This window comes from Culex pipiens, chromosome 3, assembly GCF_016801865.2.
Source record: "Culex pipiens pallens isolate TS chromosome 3, TS_CPP_V2, whole genome shotgun sequence".
Lineage (NCBI taxonomy): Eukaryota > Metazoa > Arthropoda > Insecta > Diptera > Culicidae > Culex > Culex pipiens.
This window is the reverse complement of record NC_068939.1, coordinates 113,797,987-113,825,457: the sequence shown is the minus strand read 5'-3', so window position 1 is coordinate 113,825,457 and position 27,471 is coordinate 113,797,987. Positions and strand designations below refer to the sequence as shown.

The following is a 27,471-nucleotide window of genomic DNA, read 5'->3' as shown; positions in this document are numbered from 1 at the left end:
CAAAACAATCCAACATGCTACAGAATGTCCATCGTGGTCCACTGAAGCTACCTGAAGCTATACCGATGGATAATATAGTCATATAGACCCCCGTTGATCAGGTAGATATCCATGCCATAACTTCCGGGAGTTCTTGGATGACCTAGTAAATTCTAACAGATCACAAGGTAACCATCGTAGGTCACGAAAGCTACCTGCAATTATTACGATGGTGGATACACTGGTACAGACCCTTGTTGAACAGGTAGATAATCAGTTCATTATTTCCGGAAGTTCTTGGATAACCCAGAACATCCCAACCTGCTGTAGAATTTACAGCGTAGGTCACTGAAGCTATTTTGAATAACCTGGAATTACATTATTATTAATAAAAAAATATAATACTTTATTAAACTAAAAAATACTGAAAACTCTTTTTACGCGAGCAATTCAAAATAGCGCGAACTCTTTTTACGCGAAAAATTCAAAATAGCGCGAACTTTTTTTACGCGATTTTTTTTTTACACGAGAACCAAAATTCGCGTAAAAAGAGGTTTGACTGTATATGGAAAATTGAATCGCTTTGCGCAAAGCGAGGAGTAAACCAATCGTTCCCAAACTTTGGGGAGTTGTTTAGGACCCCAAAAGGAACTGAAAAATTTCTTTGCTGGAAAAACGATATTGATATTACACCCTAATGACCAATCTTATCCCCCAGACCGTGATGACGGTATTTTTGATCAAAAAACTAGATTTTAGGCATCATAAATTAAGTTAAACTGTTGATCTTGATAGTTTTTATTGCACCAAGTTTAGCAAACCTTGTAATGGGACCATCCATAAACCACGTGGAAACCTTTTTGGAAATCCAGAGTATTTGCCTTCCTCACCTTACTGAGGAAAGGCTATAAAATCACTCGGAAAATGAACTTTTTAATTAGACCTCCTAGACCTACCTTCATTTGTACATATCGACTCAGAATCACCAGCTGAGCAAATGTCTGTGTGTTTGGCTGTATGTAGACATGTGTACCAAATCAATGTTACTGGAATATCTCGTCACAGGCTCAACCGATTTTGGCCGGAATGGTTTTAATCGATCCTTCTTAACGTCCCCTAAGTTGCTATTTAAATTCATGCAGTTTTATCATGTATTTAAAAAGTTATGTTAAAAAAACTGTTTCATATTAAATTAAAATTATGGTAAAAAGGGTGGTTTTTTCATGAAACCCTCACATGTTATATATTTTTAGAAATTTTATGAGAAGACCTTTTAGGTGGAGTAAGAATTTTCAAGATCTGACTCACCTATCTTAAATTAAAAGCAGTTTAAAAAATGGTCTGAATTCACATAACCTCAACTGGTCGGGTCTGATCGCCACGAAAAAGCCGTGTCTGTATAATCTTGACAAAAAGTCTGTAGTTAGTCTGTAGGTGCTGCGAACGTTAGGGGAGATCCATAAATATGTGAACACTTTAGGGGGGTTGGAATCACTATAAATGAGAGGAAGGCACCAAACACCTAAAAATGGATTAAGTAACGTTTTTTTTAAGGACCAATAAACTATTGCCTTTCATATGTTTATAGGACCTAATCAAAAAAAAAAAACTCTAGACATCTTGGTTTGGTTTGGTTTTTGTTCTTTATTTGCCTTCGCTTCTCTGGCTGAGTATCGTGCAAGCAGTAGTGATGGGAAGATGATTTTTTGTGGTGTTCTCTTTGTGCTGTGTTCGTGTTCACATGAATGCCATGCATGCAGTGGAGGGTCATTGTGCTAATGAATATTATTGCGCGTCAGTAGGCAGTGCCGGGATGATGGTTTTACTGTCGTGTTCGTTTTGTAATGTATTTGTGTTAAAATCTAGCATGGTTCTTTGTGGTGATGGAATTGTTTTTGGTGATGGTGTTAAATAATACGGACATTCAATTTACTAACATTGAGTCCAAAACCTCCCTACAAACATCTATACTACTAGGTGACGTAGAGATCTCTGCGCATAGGTATGTTTACTAACATACCTTCCAATCCCCGAGGTTAGCAAGCCCCTTATCTTACTGGGTCGTATTACACGCTCATCCATAGATGAAAACATGGTATCTCCCGTGTTGGAATATTGCAACCGGATGAGAGTCTAGTGCTATTATACGTTTAATTACAGTTAAACAGCAAGATAAGCGTTGTGCAGCCATCCGGAATTGTGCGACCTTTATTGCTAATGCTAATGCTAAAGCTAATGCTATTTGCCTTCGCTTCTCTGGCTAAGCCATGTTCAAAAGAACATGTTGACGGTAGTTTGTAGTAGGGCAGTGGAGTCGGAGTCGGAGTTATCTGAAATTCAACACAAAATATTAAATTTCTTATTGTTCAGTATTTGTTGTAATACAGGTTAATACAATTTTTTTTATTTTAATTTTTTTTTTAAATCTGCACTGCGTTAACATTTTGTTATTTCATTTGTTTTTTGGTCCAAGAGATTTATGAATGCCTTTATTTTTTTTGAAGCATTTTTATTGTGATTGGATAGCTCTAATTATGCTATTTCACTATGATCACTAAACTGCCCATGTTCGCATAAATGTTCCATATGCAAAAACAGCAAGCTGAGAAAAAATCAAGGCAAGTTTGTCCCAAACATGAGGCTACGTGTTAATTTTTCGCAAAAAAACTGGAATTCCTCCTGATTTCTAGAACAAAGTACTGGATGTTCACTTGGAAGACGATAATCGAAGATAAACGACAACTGGTAGTATCAAGTGGTTAAGAAGCGAAAAAAAATCACCAGATCACAGACGGGATTCGAACCCGTACCACCCACGTCTCTAGCGGGGTACTCTACCCTTAAGCCACCGTGATCCTTGGGATTATAGTTGTCCCAAGACACCAAAGTAGTGTTCAGTTGTAGATTTGATCGGGGAGGGGGGGGGGTGTGTAGGGGATGGTCTAATGAACACATTCCAGAAGGAATTAGGGTTGTCCATTCTGTCCCCAAGGTGCGCATTCCCAATCAAACCGTTTTCCGCTAGACGGGTTCATTCCGCTTCGAATTCCGCTTCGAAAATTGCTTCGAAATTTTCTAAACAGATTGTCTGATTGGGTTCCGCCTCGATTCCGTTTGAGCAATTTTTGCACAAGGGCGACACCTGCTGGTGTATGGTGGAACCTCGATGACATTTCGCGGAGTTTCGCCGAAGCGGTTTTCTTGTAGATTTTTGACAATCAAACGTCAAAGTGTTAGGAAAACACAAGTACACTCAAAGTAAAAAGTATCCTTTTTTCTAGTTCACCCGTCGTCACCCTTTAAAAGGGTATCAAAAATGTACTGAATTTGACATACCCTTTTAAAAGGGTGACGCCGGGTGAACTTTAAAAAAGGATAGAATGTATCCTTTTTGAGGATTGAAAGTACCCTTTTGAGGGATACTTCTGATTTTGAGTGTAGGAAAACTTGTTCGGTCCTGTTCGGTCGCACCACGTTTTTTACGGAAAAACATATTTGCCGTGGAATTAATCGGACTGGTGAGTTAAGATCGTTAAAACATTATATAAAATAACAGTAACAGTTTATTTCGTTTTTACCGCAGACACGAACAGAAGTTCGGCCACCAAGAACCTCAACCAGGGTTTGTCGCAACAGCGAGGTTCGTTTCATCTCCGAGGCGTTGGAAGCGCTGCAAACCTGGCGGAAGCTTTCCTATTCGACACGTCCCAGTAGTCCTCGCTATGGATCACCTGATCAAGTTTTTGCGGCAGGTGGTGCTGGGGGACGAGCGGAAGGCGGCTTCCAATGCTCGCAAGACTGCGGATCCGGTTACCCGTCTGTCCCTGCTGCATCTGCTCAAGCAGCTACTTCATAAAAAGTTCAGCCTGACGGGCCTTGGCCAGCTCATGCTTGGTCCGTATCTCAAGACTGAGGAAGCACGAAACCATCCTCCAGGGCAAAGAAGGCGTCGCGGAATTTCATCGCTGAGGCAGATTAAGAGCACGGCGGTAGCAACCGAAGTGGCCGCCCTTCCTCACGCTCACAACAAGAAAACGCCAACCTGCGTCGTGGGAGGTACCAGACGTACAACCGGGTGGTGCAACCGCCGGTCCACAATGCTTCCAGCAGGCAGGTTCCTTCATCAAGTTCCCGACGCAGTACAGCCAGTTTGGTCCGCTGAGCCCGGCCCAGATCTTCAACCTAATGGAGCAGCACGACGTCAGTGGCAAGGGATCCGAAATGTTGACCTGGGCCACCAACAATGACGTCGTTACGGATTGCACCGAGAAATACAAACTGTCCTGTTAGTGGTTTATGTTTATTTTAAATGTATAATAAAAAATAAGAGGACTGGGGGTTGGGTTCGTGTGAGGCGTTTCATTTAACGAGAAATTTAAATAAAAATAAATAAAATTATTTCAAAATAAGAAAAAATGCTTTAATCAACCTCTCTGGTTGAATTCAACCAAAACAAAAAAGAAAATAAAAAAGTAAAAACAAGAATAAGAAGAAATAGCTGTCAAAACTAACCCGTCCATTCCGTTTCGATTCCGTTTCAATTCCGCTTGAACCGATTTGCGGCGAAAACTCAAACGGAACCGGTTGTTGCGTTTGAAACGGAATGCGTTTTAGAATCTAAAACGAACACTGTTTAGAATTCGAATCGAACTTTTTTCGCTCAAGCGGAATTCTAAACGGAATTCAAACGGAACGTGCTGAGTGGGTTGGATCGACGTCCGGTGTCTCCAGAATCAACGATTCACCCTTCAAAAGTACGCATTGTCCGTAGTATGCTATGACGGCTAGGTGAAAATTACGACGCCCCATGTCAGACGGTGAACACGTGGAGAAGCATCGATTGCATTATTATTACAAAATCATCATGTTACGCTATTTAGAATAGTTCAAATTGTTACAGGAACATCAATAATTATAATTTTATTACTTTAAAGAATGTTTCTGAGCCAAAACTTGAGTGTATGCTCTGCCACGTTTGAATTGTTTGAAGTTTCGATAAGTAGTTCAAAAGTTATGTATAGAAATGTGTTTTCACAAATACCCGGATCTCAATTATATGCATGTAAACGATGTCCGGATCCATCATCCGACCCATTGTTGTTTAGGTAATTGAAAGGCCTTTCCAAAGAGTCCAAAACATTGAAGATCTGGCAACCCTGTATCAGGTTATCACCACATTGTGTTCTTTTTTTTCTGGATCTCAAAAAAAAGCTGAAACCACTCATATTAACCATTTTTGGTAATAAGTGAGGAAGGCATCAACCACATAGGTGGATTAAGTTAGTTTTTAGCTTGAAATTTGGTAATCGATGCACTAATTGTGTTATTCTATGCCTGTTCTATCAAAGGCAAAAAATTCCATCACAAAAAAAAACCTATGAAAAATATCCAAACAGTGCGCAGTAACATGAACATGAGCAAGGTTGACTGCCAGTGAGCTGCTACTGCGTTAGTGGCATTGTAGCGACCCTAAGTCGCTTTCCCCATAAATAAGACTGAACTTGACCTTGCCCAATATTTTGGCAAGTGCAAAGTCAAGTTCATTACAACGGTTGTCTGACGCGCGCGTGATGTTGCGCAAAACATCAGGAAACGGTAAACGTTAACCTGATGTTTTGTATAACAATCTCTGACCGCGACCTAGTGCAACGTGTGGTGTCTAGTTTAAAGGTATTTAGTATTTAACTTCCCGGGACAGTGGAGTCGCGGTTCTGTCGTTGAGTTGCAGTTAGTCGCGGACACTCTCAGTTACTCTGAGAGTCACACTGGAAGGTGCTCTACGACTTTCCCGAAGAGAGTATGGTGCTAACTTGCTACTGAAAGTAGTTACAGCGTCGTCAAAACTCGAGCAAAAAACCCTTTTAAGATTAGTTTTGAAAGCACTGTATCTTTTTTTAGGAGTAAGTTAGCACCATACTCTCTTCGGAAAAGTTGTAGAGCAAAAAACACGTTTTAGACGAGTTTTGAACACGCTGCATATTTTTATAGGTGCAAATTAGCACCAAACTCTTTTGAGGAAAGTTGTAGAGCACATTCCAGAGCAACCGAATATGAATCCGGTTTCAATATAGCGTAAAACGTGGATTTTTAAAATATCAAAAGCCAAAAAAATGGTTATACCCACACTAATTTTCGCTTTGCGCAAAGTGGGGACTTTACCAATCGTTCCCAAACTATAGGGAGTTGTTCAGAACCCCAAAAGGAACTGAAAAGTTGTTATGCACACTGAATTTGGACAATTTTTTTTTTTCATACAACCTTATTACACCCTATGGTACAATCTTTGATTCCAGGGGGTAGCCCCGAGGATGCCCGAATAAAACGAATAAATGTTCACCTATTAGCCAAACGTGGTGTTTTGTCGCTGGAGAATTTGTCAACGACGTTTTTTTTTACACTGCAATACCATGTTGTTGTTGGAAGTGTTATATCGAAACTATACTTTCGAGTCTAAAAGTTTCGTGTGCTTGTCTTTGGTATAGAAGCAACAAATTAAAAATCTATTTAACGCATCGGGTTTGATTCTCGCGGATCGTCAAACACAAATCTACATAATTCATGCTTCTATTCCGAATTGTCCAATTGTCAATTCAAATAAGCTTCGATTGCACAACGAGCGAATCACTTCCGACTAATGAACGATGGCACAAGTCAGCGTGAATTGATTTCAGTCATCTGTCGACTGAATTTAATATTCAATGACATAATTCAGCGAATCGAGGCAAATTCACTTCTCTCTTGAAACTCTCGCTGCTTTTCTAGCACTTCTAGAAGTTGCGAACTACTATTTCTGTATGCATAACCCATTTGCAATTAAACATACAATATTGATTCATTTTTCCCGCGCTTTGTTCCAAACCACCCAACCACCCCCTTCGATCTGTTCGGAAAACCCCTCTTGAAAGTTCAACCCGCGAATCAAAACTTTGCCAGCATTGATCGTAATCAAACTCGCATCCTTTCACCACCCCCACTTGACCCCTCCCGCCATGGTGGTCCAGCATTTTATCCGGCCACTTCATCGGAATATCCCAACCAGCAGCAGCGAACCCCACTTCAAACTGAGTCTGCTGCTGCTGCTGCTCTCCGCGGGTTCAAATTTATTCAGTCCAATCAAATTGTTGAAAATTCTCCCGCGCGCAAACTTTCCCAAAGTGCAACGGAAAATTTGCGCTCGAGTTTGCTCGAGTTATTTCGCCTTTTTTGCCCCACGTGGCCCCGTTTTTCCAGCGAAAGCGTGCACACTTTTCAATATATCGATTCAAAATTAATTAACAATAGCTAGTTGTGAATTTTTAAATTGAATCCGAGCTCACTCACTCGGCGCTGTTGCTGGCTGGTGGTGGTGGTGTGGAAGCTCGAGCCTGGTTTGGAATTTTGCTGCAGCGAAATGCAACGCATTGCACCGTGATTGATGTGCATGGTGCAGTAGCAGCAGCCCCACCAACTGCCAATATGCTGGTGCAAATTTGTGGTGGGGGGAAGGGAGAGAGAAAACCTATGTTTGCACAATATTTTTTTCATGTTTTTCGATTCTATATCTTATGTGAAACTGGATTGAGTTTCTACGTAGATTTTTGAACTTTTTTTTTTGCAGAACTTTGAACAATTTTCTTCTGGGATCTGGTTTATTGGTTTTTTTCGCATTCGCATTCGCATGGAGATGGTGATCTTAGCGGGTTGCAGACTGGATTTCGTCATGTATGTGTGATGATTGTCCAGCTCAGGTTGCATAGAAATTGATTAAAGGGAATTAAAACCAATTTTACCCGAACAGGACAGGCAGCACCATGAAAGCCATCCATTGCCGGCCGCTCCCATCTCCACCATACACCGGGACAGGAAAAAGGATTCGGAGCACGGGAAATGTTGATGCTTGACTTACTTAGAAAAAGGTAGCGAAACCGCAGGCTCTTTTTCCCAACCCTATAGTGGAACTCGACCAAATTGACCGTTTGACCAAATTTGATCGAATTTAAACAACAGGGCTGCGTAAGCGTCGCGTGGAGTTGGTAGTTGTACAAGGTAAAGGTCTGGGAGTCGCCCTAAGCAAGCGATACGACCGTTGGCATAAGTGAGGTCAAAGGTTGGTTAATTTAATTCTCAAGGCAGACTATCGGAAGCTGCTGTCGAGACTGTTCCCGTTTAAATTTAATAAAAATTAGTATTTTAATAGGATTGAAAAATTTATTCTCAAGGCAAACAATCGGATGCTGCTGTTGAGACACTTTTTTTTATTTAGTTTTTGTTATGTTTGAATATTTTATCCCGACGCGAATCATTGTTTAAGATTCAATATTAGACAGCCGGCTGTGGAAATAATGAACCCGATAGGTAAATTCAACTCTGTTGTTTTAAACATACAAACAATTCTATCGAGCTACTCAACTAGAAACACTTGTAGAAAAACTTATTTTGATTACAAACGAATCACGAAGTACATCTGAACAGCAGTTAATTTAAATCTAATCCTGAACTCATCAAAACATACAACCGCGTTCTTTTGTTCTGCTTTTCGATTCATTAATAGTTCAAAGCCAACAACAATCAACACGCGCGCGTCTCAAAACCAGTTGCAACAGAAATAAAACTCTTTTATCTAAAAACCTGGCAACCCTGTCCACTCCTATAATCAAAATAAGCAGTTTGTTGAATGGGCGACATTGAGCTTAGAAAGCCTAATACATGCTCCCAGACGCCAAAGTGTTTGCTCAACATGGAGCGAACTCACCGGAAATATTTACAGCTTACACACCAACACACCGACGTTGTCGGTCCAACAGCCTGACAGACACGCTGCCAGAGACGGATGATGAATCATCATCATGATGATGACGACGACGCAAACACTAGCAGCAACAAAGCGCCACCTTCACACACCGTTCGCCCATTCGAATAAATATCTGCAGGTTCCGCAAAAAGTCTGCATGCTTGAATTTGGCCCTTCTTAAAAAACTACTCCCCAACATCTAATGACGTTTAACACTCGCGACGGATGATGCAGCAGCAGAATCCATCTCCTACCAACGCCGAGCTGTCATCGGCGAACCAACATTGCACACACACACACCATCCAATTCCCTCTCATTCTCTCCCTTCTTCGGTGCGCTCTGAGAGGGACATTTTTGGCAGAAATGACGTTTGGTGTCCGATTTACACGCAACAAAAACTAAAATGAAATAAAAACCACTTCCACAACAGAACTACGCGAAACCTTCAATCTACCCGCATAGCCCATCACTTTCTTAGTTCAAAGAAGCACTATCCCGGACTGCACCACTGAGAAAACACTTCGAAATTACTTAAACAATCCGCGACGGAAACAACAAGCGTCCACACCACCGCCTCTTTTTTTCTCTCTGGGATCTGGTTTATTGGTTTTTAGATAATAACAAAATGTTTTCAAGTAAAATACTGCCCCTGATCGCATAAATGTCCCATATGCATTTTCATCGATTTCGAGTTATTGATGCAGTTTGGTTCAAAATTGTGTGCTCTTTCAAAAGAGCCTATAACATCCAGTACTTTGTTCTAGAAATCAGGAGGAAATCCAGTTTTTTCGCGAAAACTTAACACGTAGCCTTATGTATGGGACAAACTTCAAATGCGTTTTTCTCAGCTTGCTGTTTTTGCATATGAGATATTTATGCGAACATGGGCAGAATAGCAGTGTTAAGAAAATGTGGAACATTTTGATTAATTATTTCTGTATTACACAAATGTTATAAAAAGTTAAAAGGCAGCAAATTTGTTTTAAAGAAAATGGTGTTATTAATCAAGAATTGAATTTACTTTTCGTTTTTTTTTGAAGAATAAATGTTTGTTTTTTGTTTTTTGTTTTTTGTTTTGTGTTTTGTGTTTTTTGTTTTTTGTTTTTTGTTTTTTGTTTTTTGTTTTTTGTTTTTTGTTTTTTGTCTAAAACGTGTTTTTCGAGCAAAAAACATGTTTTAGACGAGTTTTGAACACAATGTGGGTAATTCTCTACCAACTCACACGAAATCGGGAAAAGTTGCCCCGACCCCTCTTCGATTTGCGTGAAACTTTGTCCTAAGGGGTAACTTTTGACCCTGATCACGAATCCGAGGTCCGTTTTTTGATATCTCGTGACGGAGAGGCGGTACGACCCCTACCATTTTTGAACATTCGAAAAAAGATGTGTTTTTCAATAATTTGCAGCCTGAAACGGTGATGAGATAGAAATTTGGTGTCAAAGGGACTTTTATGTAAAATTAGACGCCCGATTTGATGGCGTGCTCAGAATTCCGAAAAAAACGTATTTTTCATCGAAAAAAACACTAAAAAAGTTTTAAAAATTCTCCCATTTTCCGTTACTCGACTGTAAAATTTTTTGGAACATGCCATTTTATGGGAAATTTAATGTACTTTTTGAATCTGGAGAGCGAGTTGAGCTGCGGGCGAGAGCAGACGTCTTCGGTCTCGGGTCGTCGTGGTTTTTTAAATTTTTGCGTATTTTTAGATTTTGTTGTATAAAGTTTTTGGTGTTTAGACGTGTAATCGTGGAAGGAGTTGATTTTTGCTGTGAAAATGTTGTTTTTTCGTGAATTTACCCGTTTTCTTGACGGATCATAAAGGCGACATCCAGCACGGTCCGCGGCGGTTCTTTCGATCATGACCCGGATGTTGGCCTTTCCTAGGTTTTGTGTGAGAGGAGAAGATCTGAGAAGATTGTTGTTTTGAAAAACACAGTGATGATTGTGCAAAATTGAAAATAAAATGTTGTAGTTTTGTGAAAATAACCCGATGGTTCAAAATGGCGACCAGCGAAAAAAGAACGGCGAGCGTGAGAGCAATGGAAGAGCGAAAATTGTTGGAGAGTGGCTCTAAAGAGAATTAGAGAGGGGAGATTTGAACGGAAGAAGTGTGCTTTAGAAGTGAAAACGGGAGAGCTTAGGAAATGAGAGCGAGAGATCCGAACAGCGATTTATTTGTGTTAACGGTAGTGAACGAGTGAAAATGTGAGACGGGAGAATGGTGAGAGAGGGATGAGATGAAAGCGCGTCTCAAGTGGCGTATAAGATGATCGCGGTGTGCTGCTGAGAAATGGCACAGCATCGGGTGATCGTGTGTGTGTGTGTGGTGTGTGGTGTGTGGCAGTTTTAGTCACAGACAAGCAGAAGTTCTGTTTTAGAAAATTCGTTTTGGTTTATATTTGATGGATGGAAGCAGGGGGCATGAAGAGAGGAGGGGAGCTCCCCTTTCTGTGCTTGTGTTGGCAGCTGCATTTGTTTTGCGGAGGTGAGACTGCTATTTCAGCCTTGTGACTTCAGCGCCTGTAACGGGGTGCTGGACGACGGTTCAACGCTCGTCCGTTGCCCGGAGAGGAGAAGGCGAGATCGATCGAGCAAAGGAAACGCGACTCACGGCATGCTGTGACCCGGGTGAGAGCGTTCTTTGTGTGTTGTGTGTGTGCCGTACTTGAATATTCAACGAATGAGTTTGAGTGAGCGCATGTTCGAGAGAGTAAATGTGCTTGTATGAGTGTTTATTCTCTCTTTCGGGTGTTGTTTGTTTTCTTTTATCTCAATGAGGAAAGAGATGCCAGCCGTAATTGCGCTGCGGCGCATACGGCTTGCTGTGAGAATGTGTGAGGATGTATGGGATTTAAGTCTCAAAGTAACCCTTGGTGTGCAAATAGTATTTCCAGAAGTGTTCGTTATTTTTTTATTAGTTAGTTTTTTATTAGCATAATTCTATTCTCGTTGTGACGTGTTTGTGTGCACGAGGTGGTGTGGTGGAGGGATAATAATTTAAAATATTCCATCATCAGTTCGGTGGCAGTGTTTGTTTGCATGCGGTAGGAAATATTTAGTTTTGCGCTCTCTGCCGGTTTACGTCGCAGGCGTCGCGCTTGATTTTTGTTGCCTTTCTAGAAAAGGCACCTATGCTTATGCTTATTTTATCTTTGTATGTATCTTATATTTTACATATTTTTCACCACTTTCCCTCTTCTTTTTCTTCATTCCTTCCTTAAAGTCGCGTAAATACTAATATACCGGTCGTTAAACGAGAATGTCTAACTCGAGTTCATGCGTGGTTTTTACGGATTTGTTCTCCTCTTACTCTGATCTTATTTTCCGATAATTATAAATATAACGTAAAAGATAAAACCACTTATAACGACTTCGGCTTTAAAATGTACCATTCGTAAAAACGTACCATTCGTGATTGTGTCACTTTATTAATAACTGCTCGAAACAAAATTTTCAGTTACTAGTTGTTCGCAATTTTGAAGGTCTCGTAGATAAATGTTTTCGGAACATTTCGTCATAAATTCCTGCAACACGATGAAATCATTGCAAACCTCACTATAAAATTTTGATATAATTTAATCGGAAAGCACAGAAAATACAATTTAATATTTTGCTTAAATAGTAAAAGGAGGAAAAAGCCCTTCTCACAGCGTCGTTGCTCGGAAGGCACGCCGACGGGGGAATGAATAATTATTTGGCGCCGCGTTCGAATTAAAACTATTTCTAAATCATTGATGGTGTGTCTTACAGCAGCCGGCTGCCTAAGACCTATAAAATTGCAACTGATAAACAAATTGCTTATGGTCACATCACCTACCACGGTGAATCCTGACCTCATACCCATCTTACTAACCCCTCAAAACTCATGTGGTACTTTGTCGGAGACGCAGTCGATTTGGCGGTCCCATCACTCAAGTATCGGACTAACATTCCCATCCACTTCCCCGTGTCTCACCACTGGTCGTGGCCGGCGTCGGTATTGATCAGCATGATAGGGATCTTTGAAAATTGCGAAGGGGTGATGATTGGTTCCTACTTTTCATCTGTGGTCCACGGAGCAATGTTTGGGGGTCCTGGTCAATAACGAAGTAGCAGCTACGGGTAGACACCAATGCTATGCTATGCTAATTTAATGTACTTTTTGAATCTACATTGACCCAGAAAGGTCATTTTTTCATTTAGAACAAAATTATTCATTTTAAAATTTCGTGTCTTTTCTAACTTTGCAGGGTTATTTTTTAGAGTGTAACAATGTTTTTCAAAGTTGTAGAGCAGACAATTACAAAAATTTTGATATATAGACATAAGGGGTTTGCTTATAAACATCACGAGTTATCGCGATTTTACGAAAAAAAGTTTTGAAAAAGTTACTTTTTGCGTTTCTCTTTGCTTCGTCGTCCGTGTCTGTCGAACGGCCATGATCGATGACGACCAACTTTTTCAAAACTTTTTTTCGTAAAATCGCGATAACTCGTTATGTTTACAAGCAAACTCCTTATGTCTATATATCAAAATTTTTGTAATTGTCTGCTCTACAATTTTGTAGAACATTGTTACACTCTAAAAAATGACCCTGCAAAGTTAGAAAAAACACGAAATTTTAAAATGAACAATTTTGTTCTAAATGAAAAAATGACCCTTCTGGGTCAATGTAGATTCGAAAAATACATTAAATTTCCCATAAAATGACATGTTCCAAAAAAATTTTACAGTCGAGTAACGGAAAATGAGAGAATTTTTAAAACTTTTTTAGTGTTTTTTTCGATGAAAAATACGTTTTTTCGGAATTCTGAGTACGCCATCAAATCGGGCGTCTAATTTTACATAAAAGTCCCTTTGACACCAAATTTCTATCTCATCACCGTTTCAGGCTGCAAATTATTGAAAAACACCTCTTTTTTCGCATGTTCAAAAATGGAAGGGGTCGTACCGCCCCTCCGTCACGAGATATCAAAAAACGGACCTCGGATTCGTGATCAGGGAGAAAGGTAACCCCTTAGGACTAAGTTTCACGCAAATCGAAGAGGGGTCGGGGCAACTGCTGTGTGAGTTGGCGGAGAATTACCCATGTATCTTTTTATAGGAAGAAGTTAGCACCATACTCCCATCCGGAAAGTTGTAGAGCACATTTCAGAGCATCCGAATATGAATCTGGTTTTAGTACAGCGTGAAACGTGATTTTTTGAAATATCAAAATACAAAAAAAAAAGTTTTCCCCATACAAATTTATATGGAAAATGGAATCGTTTTGCGCAAGGTGGGGACTGAACCAATCGTTCTCAAACTTTGGGGAGTTGTTTAGGACCGCACAAGGAACTGAAAAGTTGCAGTGCTCACTAAATTTGAACAACTTTATTTTTTTCCATTCAACCATATTACACCCTAATGGTCATATTTAAGTTGAATGACTCTAAATAAGACAAAGAAAAAAAATTTTTTTTTGTAATCCAAAGCTATCTTTTTCTGAGGACATTGTAAATCGAGCCTGTACTTTTATCAATATTGAAATGTTGTTTAAATTATGTGATTTGTCTAATGATATCGTTAAACCCGAAACAATTTGAAACACGATTCACAAATTGATTCATTGCTACAATATGCGTCCAGCAATGCGTCAGAGTAATCACTTTTCAATTTGTCACTGCTGATTAAATTGCCAAAGATTTATTGAACGACCTGGTCCGATCCGCTCTCTAGACCCGCGATCGGCAGATGCCAAAGCACCTCAAAGGTCTCCTTAATGTGGCACAATGTTTCACTTTTATTATCCACCTGTAAACAAACCAAATCTCAACCGTGGCGAGGTGGGCCCAAATGTTATTAACACCAGGTTAGGCCATCAAGCCGCTGCTGCCTGCCTGCCGTTTTGGAATGGGAAAACAATAAACCCAAAAGTCCGAGAGCCAACCAGAGCCAGAGATGGGTCGGTCTTCCTCCTTTTTGATTGCACCTGAAACTCGCGCGCGAAAAAGCAGACCTCATAAATCGTGTTTTCATTACTCCGCAGTCGTTCGGCGCGTGCGGTCATTCGGACTGCGCTGGAAGACACATACCTGGTACGCAAGCACGTGTGTCTGTTTATAACGGTGTATGGGATAATGTATGGGGGGCACGTGGGGTAAAAAGAGTTTGTTTGTCATAATTAGGGACGTGGCGTTACATTATGCTGCCTTCTGGTTTTTAAGTGCAAGAGTGGAAAAGTGCTGAGTCATCGTCTAAAAATAGACGGCGTCCTATTGATGGAATCAAAGTGGAAAACGTGGTCTATAAATAGCGACGCCATCCCCCTACTATATCTGTAAAAAAACCAGGAGCGAACGGTTTGTCCACGCATCCTTCCTCCACTGTTGATTCTGTGAAACTTGAGTTGGTTCATAGAATCTGTATTTTCAACTTGCTATGCTATACTGTTTTGGTGTTCTTTTGTAACAATTGTCACAAACCGTTTAACCCCAAGCGCCCCCCAATAATACCAGTGTCCATGACCAAACACATTGTCGTGCATTATTTCGCACGCAGTCCACGTACGGCACACAACAAATGGCGTACAATCTACTCGCTGGCTGTCATTACATCCAGATTATGGTCCACAAATCTGACCACCACCCACAAGAGCACGCTATTTGCGTTCACCACCACTTCGACGCCGAATCTCGTGGCCAAACCTTCCAAGTTCAGAATGTTCGATTTTCGATTCACTGGGCGACTTCAATCATCTGCGTGGGACGACGCTGCAGCATTTCTTTCCAAGAGAAAGGCCGCTTTTCCACCGAGCATGAATAATTGATGCCAACCCCGATTGGTTTCGGGTAAAAGTTTCCGCCCCACGAATTGCTGAACCGGGCCCCAAAACCCTCGTGCTCGTAATTAAGCCGTGAGGGCAATTTTCGCAAACTTCATTACAAAGTTCACTTGATGTCGCTTTTGCATCCGGCCCAAAACCGGCAGCTCCACCCACTCATTGCAGGCTGATTTGGGAACTAAATGGGGGCGAGATTTTTTTTCATTCTCTTTTTTTTGCGTTGACAGAAGTCAAAAGTTCAGTCACAGCGGACATCACTGCCGTGGCGGAAAATTATTTATGCTACGGATTCGAAGCGCTTTGTGAATTTGGAATTACCCTCGTCATTAACGGGTGCTTTGGTGGGCTTTTTGAAGAGGGATAGGAAAAAAAAATTGGGTTTTACAAATAAAAAAAATCTTCCAAAACCATTAGCACTCAACTAGATTCTTTAGTAGATTTAAAAGGAAGTTTGAAAATACCTTCAAAAAGGATTCATGATTCAAATAAATGATTTCAAAATATTAAAACATTAAATCATTAAAACATTAAAACATTAAAACATTAAAACATTAAAACATTAAAACATTAAAACATTAAAACATTAAAACATTAAAACATTAAAACATTAAAACATTAAAACATTAAAACATTAAAACATTAAAACATTAAAACATTAAAACATTAAAACATTAAAACATTAAAACATTAAAACATTAAAACATTAAAACATTAAAACATTAAAACATTAAAACATTAAAACATTAAAACATTAAAACATTAAAACATTAAAACATTAAAACATTAAAACATTAAAACATTAAAACATTAAAACATTAAAACATTAAAACATTAAAACATTAAAACATTAAAACATTAAAACATTAAAACATTAAAACATTAAAACATTAAAACATTAAAACATTAAAACATTAAAACATTAAAACATTAAAACATTAAAACATTAAAACATTAAAACATTAAAACATTAAAACATTAAAACATTAAAACATTAAAACATTAAAACATTAAAACATTAAAACATTAAAACATTAAAACATTAAAACATTAAAACATAAAAACATAAAAACATAAAAACATAAAAACATAAAAACATTAAAACATTAAAACATTAAAACATTAAAACATTAAAACATTAAAACATTAAAACATTAAAACATTAAAACATTAAAACATTAAAACATTAAAACATTAAAACATTAAAACATTAAAACATTAAAACATTAAAACATTAAAACATTAAAACATTAAAACATTAAAACATTAAAACATTAAAACATTAAAACATTAAAACATTAAAACATTAAAACATTAAAACATTAAAACATTAAAACATTAAAACATTAAAACATTAAAACATTAAAACATTAAAACATTAAAACATTAAAACATTAAAACATTAAAACATTAAAACATTAAAACATTAAAACATTAAAACATTTAAACATTAAAACATTAAAACATTAAAACATTAAAACATTAAAACATTAAAACATTAAAACATTAAAACATTAAAACATTAAAACATTAAAACATTAAAACATTAAAACATTTAACATTTGAAAAAGTAGAAAAGTAGAAAAGTAGAAAAGTAGAAAAGTAGAAAAGTAGAAAAGTAGAAAAGTAGAAAAGTAGAAAAGTAGAAAAGTAGAAAAGTAGAAAAGTAGAAAAGTAGAAAAGTAGAAAAGTAGAAAAGTAGAAAAGTAGAAAAGTAGAAAAGTTGAAAAGTTGAAAAGTTGAAAAGTTGAAAAGTTGAAAAGTTGAAAAGTTGAAAAGTAGAAAAGTAGAAAGGTAGAAGAGTAAAATAGTAGAAAAATTGAAAAGCAGAAAAGTAGAAGAGTAAAATAGTAGAAAAGTTGAAAGTGGAAAAGTTGAAAACTTTAAAACTTAAAAAAAAAAGATATTGGCTTAATTATCATTATCTCCGAAGCAGTGTTGCTAAGAAATCTTAATCAAAATTCAGATCAATTTACTAATTAATTCAATCAACCTTGTTTGCAACACAATGGATTCATTTCTCAAAAGTCTTCAAAGAAAACAGCTTCAGTTGCAAAAACGCACCTTCGTTCTTCGTAGCAAATGACCACCACTTTTTCAGCGTCATCCCAACAAAGAAGAAAATTCAATTTGCGCACACAAAAAGCAAAAAACATTAAGACACAAAATGTACAATGACGGTAACGGGCGAATGCACGTACTTGCACGACTGGAAAGCTTTCCCAGACAATGAAGCAAACGGGAAGCGGTAAAAGTTCCCCGCCGCTCCATCGATGGGCAGCCCCGACGGAAGGGGGTGGAAGAAGCTCCATAAAAATGCATCCCGATAAAACACCGACAAAGATTAAGATACAATATTTAACCAGCGGAGCAGTCGTTGTAATTATTTTCGCAAGGTGTAGAAGTAATTACAGAGCTTTTCGTCCGCAGCCCTTTTTGAAACGAGGTCCTTTCGGAAACTCGATTAATGTCGTTTCTAGTGCTTCTTACATTCAGACGTGAATCATTTGTGATGTTCTTCTGTTCTGTTTTTAAATTGTTCTGTTATTCCAATTTTCTATCGTTTTATTGTTCTGTTGTTCTGTTGTTCTGTTGTTCTGTTGTTCTGTTGTTCTGTTGATCTGTTGATCTGTTGTTCTGTTGTTCTGTTGTTCTGTTGTTCTGTTGTTCTGTTGTTCTGTTGTTCTGTTGTTATGTTGTTCTGTTGTTCTATCGTTTTATTGTTATGTTGTTCTGTTGGTCTGTTGTTCTGTTATTCTGTTGTTCTGTTGTTCTGTTGTTCTGTTGTTCTGTTGTTCTGTTGTTATGTTGTTCTGTTGTTCTGTTTTTCTGTTGATCTGTTGATCTGTTGATCTGTTGTTCTGTTGTTCTGTTGTTCTGTTATTCTGTTGTTCTGTTGTTCTGTTGTTCCGTTGTCTTTTTATTCTGTTTTTTTCTGTTTTAAATTCTTCTGTAATTTCAGAACATTATCTGCAAAGATTGCCCACTTGTCTCTGAAAGGCCTTAGGTACCTCGGTGGTTGTCTTAAGACATTCAAAGACTGCAAAATTTCAACAAAGCTCTCGCTCCTTCCACCTCAAGAATCTGCCACCGTCATCCTGGCAGTGTCGTCTTACGGTGTCGCTTTATTTCTTGTTTCACCATTTAGAATCTGTTTTCCTTTCATTTTCAGTCCCCCCGGACATAATCAACGAGGAGTCGTCGGCAGATATCGCCGTGCAGGAGGGCGAGGACGCGACGATCGTGTGCAAGGCGGTGGGCCATCCCACGCCCCGTGTCACCTGGAAGCGCGAGGACGGCGAATATATGCTGCTGCGGAAGCCCCAGAGCCGGGAGCTGATTAGAGGTAAGTAACCGTTGGTTCTGTTTGCCAAGTGAGGAGGGGAAGGGGAAACGCCCGGAACGGAGGTTGATTTTTAATTTGTCCTTAGCTCCCTGGGAAATAGCAAATAATTGCCCCAAATGTAAATGCAAAATTCCGAGCCCGAGCACTGCAAGATATTGCGCTGTGTTAAGGGACTCGGAATAATTAACGAATAATGAATTTCCCACGGAATCGACCGACATTGTTGACATCTCATGGTCGGGTGGAACTTCAAAGCAAGAGAAAGGGGTGAAGAGTACTTACTCATCATAATGGGGTTGCCGTTTGGAGTGCTATCATCGTTTGTTGATGTGGTCGGCCAGGTGGAAAATTTCCTTTACAAAAGAGGTTCCTAGAAGTGCCTAGAAGTTTTCAAAACGTGGCGTATTACCTTGCTTTGTATGTATTTATAGTAACCTTTGTAAGATTTATAGTTTAGGAAATTAATCCAGAGAAGAATTCCTTCTCGATCGACTGTATAAAAACCAATTGCCATCACAAATTCCAATTGAGTGTATATTACTTTTATACCTAGAAGCTCTATTGATACCGCCTAGTAGAGAGCAAAAGAACATAGTATTTTGCAAACAAATCCCAATTGAAAACGCTTCCGAGCATTCATAGCTCAGATTACAAGTTGTTCTCCAACCACAATCTCTTTCGTTACCCATCCTATTGGGCGTAAAGGAACAAAGCTGTGGGTGTCTCACATGAGAATAAACAAGAAATCTTTAGCTCCAGGTCTACCTTTGTGCCTAATCGGATTATGGACTTGGCAGAAACAACAACTCAAACCAAAATTACCCTGGTGCTTCCCACAAGGGGCGACCCACACTGTCAATTGAAGTTGGGTCAATTTCTGGGCTTTAAATGATTTTCCCCTGGAGATTGCAGCTTTTAACTTGTGTGTGTGCCAATATCGATCAACGTTCAACATTTCCCCACTCAAAAACTTTACTAAATCTTCACTTTGGCGAGGGGTTCCATTTATTGCACCAGCTGTCCAACCCGAACCGGCGACAGCTCGTAAACAACGGTTCATTTCGGCACCATCGGGGACACCAGCAAGGCAAGGCAGTCCGCCAAGGCTAAGTCGCTAAAACTAATGTATTATACGCGGGAGCAGCAGCAGCAGAGTTTCGCCAAACTTTGGCAATATTTAGCGACTACATTTTCGCTGGCTCTCTCTGCTGAGCTATGTTGTTGTGCAAGTGCTTTTCAACCGGGACTTTTTCAAGCAACTTTAGATGCCACGCTGAGCTATACGGGATGTGACGTTAGGGTGATCGGGTGGTTTAATTTTCCAGTATTCAAGTATTTGTTAATACTCTGGTTTTCGCAGCGACTGATTGGGTATAATTATTTTGGTTTGGCAAGCTGTGCAAATTTGCATTCTTAAAATAATAATTGATTGGACGTAAAAAACCGGAATAAAAAAAAATAACTCTTATTATTCCCATCACAAAATTTAAAACAATATTTGTCTTCTCCCTTCAAATCAAACCATCAACATTCCCAGGTCTTTTGTAGTCTCTATTGCAAGTTTCTGCTTGAACCTAGGAGTCCGAATACTTAAATGGGGAGAGCATCCAAACCTCTTTCTACTCCAAGAAACCTTCCCCAGGGTTCGAACTGACGACCTTTAGATTGCGAGTCCAACCGCCGCCAGCGATTCCACCGGAGCAGGCTTGGTTTGATGTTTGTCTTTATAGCAAGGAGTGGACTCCCACACCTGACTAATCGGCCTGACAACAACCGAGGCCGGGACTGACGTTTTACTTCCTCATCCGATAGAAGGATGGAGCAGATGGGAATCGAACCCATGATCATCCGCTTACAAACCGGACAGCGTAACCATTCCTTTACCTTCACTCCTGCCCAATTCAAAACATTGTTTGAAACCCGAGAGGCGGAAAAATAATTATAACCAAAACCAAAAAACATTGTTGAAAAATACTTGTGGAAACATTTGCAGACTGTTCACTCCATTTTATAGAGTTATTTTTTTAATTCAATCTTGACTTCCTTAAACTAATATTGAGATAATTTTACAACAATTTGTTAGTAGAATATCTGTTATTGTGCCTTAACTATTCTGTAATAATTCTGTCAATATTGGTCATAAGGGTTTAATATGGTTGTAAGAAAACAAGTTACCCCACAGTTTCCGAAAGAAGAAACTTTTTGAACCCAAAAAAGTATAGGTCATCGCTCAAATTTAAAAGTTGTCGCAGTTTAGTGTAAAAAGTTGTTTTTTTTTTACGTTTTCTTTATTTTCTCGGTATTTTTTAACTAGATTTTTAAACTTCAAAGTATTTTTCCTCAAAAGCTTATCTAAAAACCTTTTATTTGCGTTCAAGACAGCTAAAATCGATTGAAGTGGCGCGAAAATAAAATTAAGCATAGGTGCACACCCGCAGTTGCTACTCCAGAAGTGGCGCGAAAATAAAATTGACGAAAATGGCAATCTTTCGGACCACCCTAACAAGGCGTAGGTCACCCTAATGGCCAAACAAAAAACAGGGTATCATTATTTCGGCCAAGAAATATTTTGAGCCCTATCGGTCTTTTTTTTTGAATCATACTATTTTCGTAGGGAATTGCTGCATAATCATAATTTTAAATAAACTGAAAACATTTTTTTTGAACAATAAAAACTAACAAACTCAAATTTTACAAAGAACATTTCTTGCAATGTAGAACACTGATTTCAAAGTTATCAATAATATAATTATACAAAAGAGAAAACATTCCAAGTAATATTTTAGGCTTTATCGTAGCTGTTACAACCGCTATAAAACCTATCTGTCAAAACCAACATTAAATCCACTCAGACGTAAAACCCCGATAATCTCCTCTCAGAACCCAAAAGGACCTCCGGAAAAAGATTTAACGGCCTATTTATAGGACCTTCATGAGAGTATAAGAATAGGCAACAGTCTCAGCCGAATGGTTACGCTGTCCGCTTCGTAAGCGGATGATCATGGGTTCGATTCCCATCTCCAACCTTCCATCGGATGGGGAAGTAAAACGTCGGTCCCGGCCTTGGTTGTTGTTAGGCCGTTAAGTCATTCCAGGTGTGGGAGTCGTCTCCCAGCTTTAAAGACAAACATCACACCAAGTCAAGTCTGCTCCGGTGGAATCACTGGCAGCGGCTGAACTCGCAATCCAAAGGTCGTCAGTTCGAACCCTGGGGTAGAAGGTTTCTTGGAGTAGAAAGAGGTTTGGGTGCTCTCCCCATTCAAGCCTTCGGACTCCTAGGAACGAGCAGAAACTTGCAATAGAAGACCTGGGGGTCGTTAATGTGGATGGTTTGATTTGATGAATGTATAGGGGCTTTACTACTGAATTTTAACAACCTCCTCAAAGCCTTAATAAAACCTTTGTTAAAACCTAGTCAGGAGTAATGGAAAAAATACATTTCATACGTTTTCAAATGTCTCATGCGAAACAGGTTTTATTCTCGCAAAAATAAGCCTTCGTCTTGCAAATGATGCAAAATGGCAATAAACAAATAATAGATATTGGAGGTAATTAAAATAATTTAAAAGCAATTGGCAGCTCATTTTCAGCTGCGGTTGAAATTTATCGATTAATGTGAGGGAGAGAGAGCTAAAAAAATCAACTCGCTTCATCAAAAACAATTCTTTTGTAATTTTAATTTTTCATGAATATTTTTTAACTTCTATGGCTATGCTAATTATGTTAAAATTTAGCATAAATGAGTGTTTTGATAAAATTTCAAACAAATTTATTGCTTTTTCTATTTTTTCTACGAACATGGCGACAAATCACATCTAACCGAATAACGCGTTTAGCGCCATATTCATGCATTGATATTTGGCCGCAATAAATGCTTTTTGGAGGCTTATGGTTTTTAGCAAGCTTTTGCATGCTTGATGGCACTTGACAGCTACAACACCATTGGTTTTAAAGAAGCATGCAATAAAACCGTTTGGTATAGCATTGCCATCGGGTTTTCAAGAATCTCATAAAACTTTTTTTAAACTTGACTAAAAGCTATTTAGCTTTTATTGTCACCAGGATTTGGGTCCGAGTCATAGAATGCCGAAATAAAACTAATAAGCAATCAAGATGCTACCAAAAAACCTCAATAAAACTTGGTGGTGGCTAGTTGGTTTAAAAATCTTACTTGGGATAACAGTTAATGTATATTGAAGAAGAACAAAAACCATGATCTTTCTTACTTTTATATTTCCAAATCATCACCATTTACAGGCTGCAAATTGTTGAAAAACACGTCTTTTAGAATGTTCAAAATTGAAGGGGGAAGTACAACCCCTCCGTCACGAGATATCGAAAAATGGACCTCGGATACTTGATCAGGGACCTAAATTACCCCTTACGAAAATGTTTCACTCCAACCGAATAGAGGTGGGGAAACTTTTTTTCCGATTTCGTGTGAGTTGGCAGAGAATGAGAAAAAGTTAAACCAATCCCGGATCTTTATGGCACATTTTGAAGTGTTTCAAAAGACCTTTCGAAAGCAACTAAGAGAATTGAAACTGATCAAGTTTTACGCAAATGAGAGCAATTTAAAGATTTTTAATATTTTTTGGACCCCAAAGCTCAAAGGGGATCATATTTGGCATGAGTTCATCTTATGTTTAGACCGGGGGGATGGCAACCCTATTCCGACCAAAGCAAACTGACAACAGTCGACATTAGCACGGTTGTCAAATGAGAGCCCACAACAAAAGCACTAGCTGTCAAATGGTAGCCCATAACAAATCATTGTTTGTGTTTTTGATTTTCAAATTTTCCGCAATTTAAACGATAAATTCCTGAAAAAAACACGTGAATTGTGTTGCTGATGGCAAATTCTATCATATTCTTGTAGATTCCATCCCAATATTGGCTGAAAATTCATATCGAAAAAAGTGATTTTTCTGTTTACCTTTTTTTGCTTTTTTTCTTTTGGTCGACAAAACAGTGCGCCCGTACACTCAGAATCGGCATTACACATTTTCCAGTTTGCTTTTACACATTTGCATGGGACTTTTGAGTTCAACCAGGATAACACACTTCGTGTTACCAAAGTAATATGAATAATACTGATTCTGAGTGTTTGTTATCTGAACTTCCAAGATGGCGGCTTCTTCGCTACCCCCTGGTTTAGACAAACAAATGGTGAATCACCCTAACTAGTGCCAGAAGCGCCAACGACAAGGTCGACGACGATGGCAGGAATGGCACACGACGCTGCTGCTGTTGTGCAAAAACTGAACATTTAAGTAATGTGCGAAAATATTTTTATATCGTATACTTTTCCCTTCTTGCGGGGCCGGGCTTAAGCTGGTGAAGCACCAGAGTATGGCGTTGAGAGTTATTGCATATTTCGTCGAGTACGCGACGCTTTCCAGGCGGCGCTCCTTCCTTAAGGTATCCAGGACACGACGTTTTATTTGGTTCTAGGGAGTGTGCTCTCCATGTAGGGGAACAGCATCTAATTCCAGCGTGCCTCTAATGTTGCCATATCAACACTTTGACATTAAATTACAGCTCATTGAAAAAATGTTCAAGCTCAATAAGAATTGAGCAAGCAAGTTTCAATCAAAAGTTTTGCAAAGTTTGTTGTTTAAATAGTAAAAATCAGCAAATTGGATGGAGTAAGGAGCGAGTGTTTAACCTGTCAAACATACGAGAATTTCCCCTATGTATTGCGTGTTTTGTTTGTTCACATTGCTTTCCGAGTGCCGATCTGTGCTGTGCTGTTTTTTGGTTCTCTTCAGGGTAGAATGTTGCCACGGTTTTTGGGATATTGGATTTGGTGACTTTTTATAGGGTGGAAAAAGAAACCAAAACAAATTTGGATCAAATAAGTCAATTCGTCGAGTACTTTGAAGCAAGTCTTTCAATCATTCAGACTTGACTGCGTTTCGTTGCATGCTTAGAATGTTACCGTCAGTTTAAATAAACACTTGATTTGCAGCAGATTTCAAAATATTTATGGTACGATGTACATTTTTTTTATTGCATTGTTATTTAAATAATTTAACTTTGGAAATATGAACTTTTTTTTTACACCTCAAAGGTGAAAATTTTGTACTATAAGTTTAATTATCTAAAAACTCAACATAAAATTTGAGTTTCAATAGTGAAAACTGTAATACTTGGTTCATTTGAGACTGCTTCTATTGCATATGATTCGCCCTCCCCTTTAAGTACTCCCTTGCTTAATTATGCATCAATTATGCAACATTTCCGGTAACTGCGTTCTAAACTGCTTTTCAAAGTTATTGCAGCGATAATAGTTCCAGCAATCATAAATTGATTGTATTTTAAGAAGTGCATAGAAATTTGCCAGTGAGGCAAGGAATATTTTTTATTCAATAACGTAACTCTGAGTAAATATCAACCCTTTCGCTGTCATGTTCACCCGCCTGCAGAGTAGCTGAACTTCCAGCTGTTCAAACCTGCACGTTGGAAAATTGAAAATGTCTACACGACGTGCATCTCAAGCAGAGACAACGCTTCATGAAAGCACGCTCGTTAAGCAGCTTTCCTTGCATGCGAAAGCAATCCCCACCACCACCCACCCCCCAACCATTGCAAAGTAAGCAGGAGAGGGGGGAATGTGTGATGCTGCTCCACTTCTACTAATAGTATTAGTTAATGTTGATTTACCGTGCTGAATTTATCTATACGTGTAGCATACCGAGCAACTTGTGAACTGAACTCGTGTTTTCATCGCCCGAGCACTGAAATTAAATTATAGCCCGCTGCATATCTTGAAAACGCGCTGTCTTAGCCCAAAACGAAGTCGGAGGTAAATCGCGATCGTGCTACTGGAGCTGTATGAAATCTGTGATAAATTTAAAAAAAGTCATGGAATACTGTAAATTTCTAAAGAAATTGGCAAGAACAATCGGTCCTCTTTGGATTTTTGCATTTTTTTCTAGAACTTCGCCAACAAACAGAAATTTTTATTTGTTGTTTAATCACTAAAAGTAAAAATCCTGAAAAACGTATTTTTTTATTTCGCTTTTTCTATATGTTTTAGGGGCTAAAATGTCAACTATTCCGATGAAAAATTGATGATTTTTTGAAAACATCGAAAATTTTGTATACATTTAAATTTTGTTTACTGCAAAAAACAGAAAATTTCGCAATAGTTTCATTTGTTATCATTAGGGTTAGTGAAATTTCACGATTTCGCGGACAGCGTGAAATTCGCGAAATTTGGCTTTTTCCGCGAAATCCCGTGAAATTTTATGTTTGTGTGAAAATGTAACGATTTTTCTCAAAATAATTTATCAAACTCAAATAGGAATTAAAAATTTAGTTTGAACTACCGTAGAATTAAGCGAGGTTTAATAACTAATATTGAGTTAGTGATTTTTGACGATTTCGTGGACGGCGTGAAATTCCTTAATGTTATTAATTTTCTAAAATATATTTTTTCAAAGACAATGTAATAAATTTTACATCCATAACGAATATTTAATTAAATTTTATTAGTTTTTGATCAAAAAGCTTGAATAAAATGTCAAGTTGTTGTATTTTTTTTCAACATTTAATGTTCAGATTTTTTAGTTTTTTTAGAAACTAGGGGAAATATACCCATTTTAATCACTCTAAGCCGTTCGACCAATTCTCATCACTTTTGCCGATTTCCGCTATTAAATCATTATTTTCAGATGTATCAACGATTGAGAGTTGCTTGCTCACTTTTATTTGAGCTATTTATTACTTTGGAACATTCAAAAATACTTTATGAAAGCTGTAATTCATGATCAAAGTGCTGATAAGCCGATAATAGAAATAGGCTGAGAAAGGGTATAGTTCCCCTAACTAAATTTAGTTATATTTTCTTTCGCTGTTGCTATTTGAAAGGTTCAATTTCGAAAAGATTAAAATCAAACTTTGTTTTATTCAGAATAAAATTAAGAGTATTTTTTGTCTTTGAAATCACATATTAAAACATTTATTTATTTTTCTGAGTCCTGTTTAAGTTTAACGATATTTGTTTATTTGGGTGGATGATTCCCGTGAAAGTTAAAAAATACTCCTTTTTTGTTTTCTTTTCTCATTTAGAATAAAAATTTGAATGTTGTTTAAAAAATATATCATTTTGCAAATTGATTTCAAATTTAGTGAAAAGTGAGCTAAAAACAAGGCTAAAAACCATAAAAATATGTTTAATTTTGGCTGGACAAGATTGTTAAATCTTGCTTTGATATAAAATTCATAACAGAAACAAATAAGCGAACACTTTTTAGCTTTATTAGTCGAATGTTAATAAAGCAGTTCAGTAAATGAGTATACGCGTGCCCTACATTTTGTTTCAAAATTGGAGATTTTTTTTTGTGTCAAGTTCAAATTTTTGTTTAGTTTATTGAAGAATAATATATAATGAAGCATAAAAAGTAATTTCTGTGATTTAAACATAGGATTTTCAGAGTTATTTTAACATTTTTTACGTTCCGCGAAATTTGCGTGAAATTTGGTGTTTTGAAATTGTGGTCCCCGTGAAATTTGCAATTTTCGAGCGTGAAAAATCACTAAGCCTAGTTATCATTTAAAATCAAACCAGT

At 38.0% G+C, this 27,471-nt stretch overlaps 1 protein-coding gene across 1 annotated transcript in view; it reads left to right on the top strand.

Annotated features, from left to right (window-relative positions):
* Positions 1–27,471, top strand: part of LOC120414006 (lachesin) — a 278,358-nt gene that overhangs the window by 29,034 nt on the left and 221,853 nt on the right. Inside the window, exon 3 of the mRNA XM_052710920.1 lies at positions 18,722–18,895. Within this exon, the coding sequence (XP_052566880.1) occupies positions 18,722–18,895 (174 nt within the window). The remainder of the gene's footprint in view (positions 1–18,721; positions 18,896–27,471) is intronic.